The sequence below is a fragment of the Phalaenopsis equestris genome, unplaced genomic scaffold (assembly GCF_001263595.1).
Source record: "Phalaenopsis equestris unplaced genomic scaffold, ASM126359v1 Scaffold000002, whole genome shotgun sequence".
NCBI lineage: Eukaryota > Viridiplantae > Streptophyta > Magnoliopsida > Asparagales > Orchidaceae > Phalaenopsis > Phalaenopsis equestris.
Genome location: NW_018164444.1, coordinates 62,773,290 through 62,780,444, shown reverse-complemented (window position 1 = coordinate 62,780,444; position 7,155 = coordinate 62,773,290). Strand labels below are relative to the sequence as shown.

The following is a 7,155-nucleotide window of genomic DNA, read 5'->3' as shown; positions in this document are numbered from 1 at the left end:
AAGCAAACGAGCCGAACACGAACACACTTTTTGAGCTCGAAATATAAACGAGCCGAACACTTTTTGAGCTCGAACACGAGCTGAGCTTGGCTCGCTCGTGTTCGGCTCGTTTACACCCCTAGGAACATCATGTAAAGTCTGATAAGGTTTGTTGTTTATGTTGAATTACCAAATTCAAAAAACTCGGGCAATTTAGATTGTTTCAAGTGTCCCATTCATTTTATTTTGGCAAGTAAAGTTGCAAAATCAACTTTAAGAGTACGTGCATATCTAATACCTAACTTCAATTTTTACATGTATGCTAAGTGCATTTCACCAACTAATTCCTATCTATTTTTGATGTAATGTGAAAGATTTAGGCGGCGGCATTCATGTAAATATGAATGTTTATGTGCCAGATGTGAGATACATAAGAGTTGTGGGGCATGTATGCATATGCAAACAAGCCAAACCTGATTCGGTTGATCAGATTGGAATGGCTTTGAGACGATCTCGTTCTGAGGTTAAATCAGCATGAATGAGTAGGAATCAAAATCAAAGATCAGATCATCCAAAAAGTTGCAGGCAGGAAAGAGGAAACGCGATTCAGCATAGGCCAATAAGTTAATGGATTTAGTTCTGGCAGACCAAATTGAAGGCCACTGATTTATGGTTTTAATTTTTTCAAAAAAAAATGTGGTAACAGATCAGATTCCAGATCTCTTGCTTAGACCATGGAAGAAGCGATGCTTCCTTCTTCTGGAATGCTTCTGAGACAGTTTAGAAGTCACACAAGGAAAAAAATGAACCTGCAAGAACAATGAAGGCAAATATGTTATTGTCGCCCTTCTTAAACTAGCTCAACGAATCAGTAAGTGTGGCACTTAACTTGGAACTCATAAAAGCCTGTAGTTAGCGTTTTTTAATAACTCTAATCAGTCTCGCTACTTTGAAAAAGAATGAAATATCTTGCGGGAAGTGGCTCGCATGCCCCGAAAATACGAACAAACATTGTTAGGGTTGAAAAGAACACAACATCTGACATGGATGTTGAGGGCATTAAATTCAAGGGAAATTTACATGCGTAGCTCAGAGATATTATGTATTTACATATCTCAAACCTAAACTTTCATTTCTACATATCTCCATATTATCATGACAATTGTGATATGAGCAGTCAACTTCAAAATGATTGTCAGTGGTGATGGAGATCCGGAAAATTTTATTATTAAGTGATGGATAGTTGCTAAATTTGAGTGTGTATAAAAACAAACATGCACACTCGCACAACCCATTGCTTTTGAACTTTGTACAACATGTCCATTGTAAAAGAGGTTGGGCGACCACTAAAAGCATTGAGATTAGGAAGATTTACATACATACCACTCAATTCTTACGTATTTACATATCTAACACCTAAACTGCAATATTTACATACATACCTCCTTACCATTGAATGAAAAGGCGTACTTAACTTTCTAAAAGTTAAAACGGTAGTATTTTTATTTAAGATGAAAGATTTGGGTGGTATTAATGTATTAAGTAAAGTTTAGGTGTTGGATATGTAAATACATAGGTATCAGGCGGTATGCATGTAAATGTTACTTGAGATTAAGGTTTTTTTCCTTCTCGCATAATCATCCCTACTAAAGACGCTTAAAACACTATAGCCACCAATACATGTTCTAGACCTCCCTCTCTCTTGAAAAAGAAACAGCAAAACTGTCGTTCTATGAAGTTTGTCCCCAAAGGATTATTTAAATCTGACTGAGATTAGTTCTACCTTTTCATTTTCCTTTTTTTACAAAATTTGTGATAGCTCCAAGTAAGAAATTTTGATCATGGAGAATTATTGCTTTCGGACTCTATTAAAAGAACTGAATAGGCACCGACAAATTTAAGCAAGTTTTGTTTCAACACACCAATAATGAAAACAACATAGCTGCTCATACTTGTGCAAATATGATTTTGGACAGTGATTTTCTTTTGAATCATGTAAATGCCCATGATCCTCTTTTTTTTGGTTTTGCAGGAGGATTGCGCCTATTTTGTAAATGTCCAAGAGGCATAGTTTTTGGGTTTTTTTCAGTACCTTTTGTGACCATTTTGTTTCTCTAATGCAAAATGCACATTTTCAAAAAACATGGTGAGTTGTTGTCAAATTTAGAAAGAGGAGGTGTGTTACTGTGTTCTTCACTAACAACATTACGATGTGTGGGAAGTTATTTTATCCTGGAGAGTTGTAACCTTCTACATAAAGAATCATATATTTGAGGAAAACAGCAATCTTAAAAAATAATACTTGTACTCCATTTTTCATTTCAATTGATTAAATTTTAGTTTCAATTTCTATTTTTGTACTTAATTTTACTATGAATTATAAATTATTAAAATCCCGGTATATTTTCTAATTTCTACAATTTTATCTTCAATATAAGTTATTACTCCAAAATCAACACATGAGAATAATAATTTTGTGCCCAGCCCAAAATTTGACACACATAATATTTTAAATTTTTTATGTCTAATATACTTGGTTATTTTTTATTGAGTTTTCTTTTTCTAAGACTAGAAACTCAAGGTTTCAATATGGTTGCAAAAAAAGATTTTGCTTTAAACATCAATGATATTTTTTAACAAATAACACCCATAAAATACTTCTCTTAATTCACCAATATATTTTTATTCTTTTGTAGAACAGAGCAATGACATCCAAAATGACTCATACCAACACATCTCTTGATTATTCTTCCATATAAGCTAATCATTGTTAGTTTTTTCCACTATAATTATACATCTTATATAACAACATTTGTCATATAAATCACAAACCACAAATCTTCTAAAATCATCAAATATTGTTTTGATTACTTCAAACACAATCTCATATCAAGTAAATATCATCCGCATATGGTACAAGATACCCAATCTTGAAATTTTGTGTAAGCCTTTCAATGATCTTCCTAGAATAAAATCAAATTAATCTTGTCATATTCAAGTGATTTTCTTAAGCTTTCTTCCATCATTCTCTCCATGAAATTGGAGGTATCAAAAAACTAAACTCAAGTATAGCTATAGTTATTTAAACATACTTATAATTCGTTAATTTGGATTTTAAAGTATGTTTTCTCCGATTATTCAGAATCTGGTTTGGCTAAATAATTTCAGCTTAGTATAGAAAAAAATAAGCAAACATAAACACCAAAAAAATCATTAATAATCATGTTTCTGATACAAAATCATACGAACTTTCTAATGCTGCTAATTATCAAATTTTCTGGCAAAAGTTTCTAAAGATTTAGATATACAACGATAAGAAAGCTGGCTCCTTATAACATCTAGAATGATATTTGGTAGAACATCAAGGTTTCTTGTGATATTTTCTAATGTCACGGGGTAAGTAGGTGAAGAATTGGAGGTATAAAAAAAACTAAACTCAAGTATAGCTATAGTTATTTAAACATACTTATAATTCGTTAATTTGGATGTTAAAGTATGTTTTCTCCGATTATTCAGAATCTGGTTTGGCTAAATAATTTCAGCTTACTATAGAAAAAAATAAGCAAACATAAACACCAAAAAAATCATTAATAATCATGTTTCTGATACAAAATCATACCAGCTTTCTAATGCTGCTAATTATCAAATTTTCTGGCAAAAGTTTCTAAAGATTTAGATATACAACCATAAAAAAGCTGGCTCCTTATAACATCTAGAATGATATTTGGTAGAACATCAAGGTTTCTTGTGATATTTTCTAATGTAACGCGGTAAGTACCTAAAGAAATCGTAAGCTGAGTTTAAATCTAGAATAATACATTTCTCATATTTCATTTGTAACGCATTCATTGAATGTGACAAATTAATGTTTCTAAAAATTGGAGCTACCATAAATGAATTCTTTAGTTTACTGAGTTCCAAATTCAAGAGAGAAATTATAATTTTGCATTTGTAACATTGATGGCGAAAGATATAATCTATACACGTGCAACACAACATAAACGAACACGGAATTAAAAACAATAAAATATTAGTTCATGCCAATATTAGCATAGCCCGAACAAAAAAAAAATCTCCTGTTAAAATTTTTTGTTGATTCATTCATCCAGCATTATTTCAACCATATAACAGTAGAATCAAACATAATTTGCATGTCAAGTGCAGTTCTTGCTCTGTATTGTACATCACTTTTATCCGTTCATTTTCTATTTTCAAGCTGGAATACTACTGAAATTACAAATATATCAGATATCAGTTATGTGATGCTTAGCTGGGAGGTAATCATGTCTTGAATGGTGTAACTAACCTTGGAATTGTTTCGAAGGCCATAGTTAGAAAGTAAAGAGGCATCATCAAGGAGCTTCTCGTTATGGTAACATAAGCAATAGTTAGCCCAGACATGCCTCCTGTAATAAGTACAATAACATTTAAGATAAACAAAAAAAAAAAATTCTTGTCCTTGTATGGAAAATCTAAAACCATATTATTGGGACATATAGGACGAAATCTAGAAAATTTATTGTTGAGAATATTGGTGCAATATAGACTATGAAATGTATCAACAGGGCCCAAAACTTCAAGTTTGATGAGATCAGGATATTATGTTAAATATAAGTTACCTCGCATGAGGCATTGGCTACTTAAATTGCATGACTCAAGCACCAAACAAGTGTATAGAACTGGTTTCACCCCTTCCTTGCCAAGGAATGTAACAAACATGAGTTGTAACTCAAACACAACATTCATTAGAAATAGGTTTTAAAGCATGGCACCGAAACTTCAATATGATAAACTATTAATAACACTGCTTCAATAATTACCCATGTATGGTCCTTCACGTAGGCATAGATCCACCAATACACCCAAAAAGCAAATTTAAATCTGATAAGAAATTATTCCCCAAAACAAAAGGATCAAAGCCTTTTGCGCTCAAGCTAGAATTATGTACCATACTTTTGCAGTTGTCCACGAAATCAAATTCCGTATATTTGAAATCATATAGGTCTATTGTATGAAATTGGCCAAGGCCAAGAACAAAGTTAGCAACTCTAGAGAAAACTCGTTAATTTCAAAACCCTAGTCCACTTCAAAGAAGGTTTTCTAGCAATTCATGCAAAAAATAGGGTTGCAAACCAGTTGAATAAGCTTCAGTCACCATCAACTTCAGCTTGAGCTAGGTTAAACAATCAAGTTTGAGCTCCAATTTAAGTTAATTCTACGTATTTTAGCTAGCTTTTTTATTATGAAAAAGAGATAGAAATATTAATTCAATCTAGCTGTATAATAAAATGACAAATAGAATGAACAATTACAAGATAAATAATAAGAAATCACCTTATATAAAATGTAAAATATTATTTTTATAAGAATTTCTAATAATTTAAAGATAGTCTTAAATTTGAGTATATTTTAAGTCAATATTATATTAATATTTTTTAAAAACAAGCAAACTCACAAGCTAACAAGTGGAATAGGGCTAGCTTAAGCTTGGCTTACTGGCTCATGAGCAAATTATAGAGTCAAGCCCGAGTCGGCTTGGCTCACTTACAGCCCTACAAAAAACACAATATCCATACCTACAACGCTTCATAACTCCAAATGTCCAAATTCATCATTGTCCCTCGGAAGCTACTCAAAACCATCAAAAAATGGGTCATTCCTAAATAAGTCATTAACTCACAGAGGGCATAGCAAATATGCTTTTCTCCAGATTGAATTAAGCATACCTTCTGAATCAAACCAAAAAAAAAAAAAGATAATTCAAATAGAACCAATTGAGCCAATTCAACCAGGTACTAGCTCTGAATGCAATATATGGAAAACAGACCTACTCTAGCACGTATTACTTAACCTAGTAACAGGACAAGATATAGCTATTAAAAAAGATAACTAGAAAAGATTCTCTTAAGCCTAATAAGGAGCCAATCTTAACCCGCAAGAAAGACAATGGAATCCTCAACAATCAATAATTTAAGAAAATAAATAAAAAAACTGAGTAAAATACTATAATCTATATATAATAATACCATGATATATGCCTGTGACCCATTTTTCCTTGCTCTATCTCATTCGTTTTCCTTTCAACAGCCATTTTCAAGTCCTTAACGGTAGAAGAATTCAGTACTGCAACATCTGGAAACATGCAAGTCAGAAAAACAAACTTCAACGATAGATGTCTTTCCAACTAAAATAAAAACTAACCAAAATTGGTGTTGTCCATCTTCACAACAGTTAACTTCATAGCACTGCCTAGCTCCAAGTTGATTAAGGTATCGACATCTGTAATCGTAGGTTTCTTCGGAACGTCTGCCAGAATCGGATCATCAAGAAAAGCTAAGAGCATCGACTGCAGACGAGCTCTCTTGGAAGCAGCATTGTCGTACGGAATAGCCTCTTCACCTCTTGACCCTGACTCCATTCTATTGAAGAAGTAATGTGAGAGGAGGCTCCACCGGCGACGAGAATTTAAGCGGCAGGATTTAGGAGAGAGGGGATCTTATCTACGGCTTTCCATGCTGCATAATTAGGTTGAAAACCCTACTGGAGTTAAATCCGATGATCCAGAAGCAGGAGATTTGAAAACATGACATCAGGGACAGTGGGCTCCACAACTTAAAAAATAAAATTGAGGCATGTCTATGGCGCGACCCGGCCTGAATCTGGCTCGAAACAAGTAAAAATTAACAGAGCGCCTGAAAGAAAGTTTATTTCATCGAAAAACCAAACGACGAAAACCAAACGAGAGCACGGAGCACCTTCATTCGATCTTCATTCTATCTTTTAGGGTTTTTGAATCAGATAAACTCAGGCTTTTAGATTTGTCGTTGGAAACAGAAGAGAGCCAGTGAGAATGGAGACGGAGGAGCCCGTGATAATGGAAACCGAAGAGGAATCGACAATGCAGGCCGAGAAACCCAAGAAAAAGGAAGGGAAAAGAAAATGGAAGCGAAAGAGCGAAAGAAGAAGGAAATCGAAGAGGGTTCATCGAGGTAATTTTTATTTTGGTGTTTTTGAGTTCTACATACGTGCACACAATATTATCTTTAAAAATCAACATTAAACCGCAATAATCCTTGTTAGAATATAATTATAATACAAAACCAATCACTATTTACAATACCTTAAATCTTACCTCAGTATTACATAAATAAAGTTATAATAATAACATAATACAAC

At 33.1% G+C, this 7,155-nt stretch overlaps 1 protein-coding gene across 3 annotated transcripts; it reads right to left on the bottom strand.

Annotated features, from left to right (window-relative positions):
* Positions 1-574: 574 nt before the first annotated feature.
* On the bottom strand, positions 575-6,553 carry LOC110021794 (U11/U12 small nuclear ribonucleoprotein 25 kDa protein-like). 3 transcript variants are annotated; one of them, XM_020720477.1, is made up of 4 exons: positions 6,181-6,553; positions 6,006-6,111; positions 4,286-4,385; positions 575-788 (listed from the first exon to the last, which is right to left on the bottom strand). In XM_020720477.1, exons 1-4 carry the CDS (start codon positions 6,395-6,397, stop codon positions 687-689), a joined length of 525 nt encoding a protein of 174 aa, XP_020576136.1. In that variant the 5' UTR covers positions 6,398-6,553; the 3' UTR covers positions 575-686. The 3 variants fall into 3 exon arrangements, with proteins under 3 accessions (XP_020576136.1, XP_020576216.1, XP_020576299.1); XM_020720557.1 differs by having other exon boundaries at positions 6,006-6,102; XM_020720640.1 differs by lacking the exon at positions 575-788 and adding an exon at positions 4,040-4,206.
* Positions 6,554-7,155: the final 602 nt, after the last annotated feature.

Bases quoted from the DNA above. Each gene is read 5' to 3' on its own strand.
- LOC110021794 (XM_020720477.1), bottom strand. From the start codon at position 6,397: ATGGAGTCAGGGTCAAGAGGTGAAGAGGCTATTCCGTACGACAATGCT. The intron at 4,386-6,005 runs GTATTATTATAT...TACTTATTACAG, and splicing joins GGTCACAGGCATATATCATG to GAGGCATGTCTGGGCTAACT. The intron at 789-4,285 runs GTTAGTTACACC...TTGTTCTTGCAG, and splicing joins GCCTTCGAAACAATTCCAAG to GTTCATTTTTTTCCTTGTGT.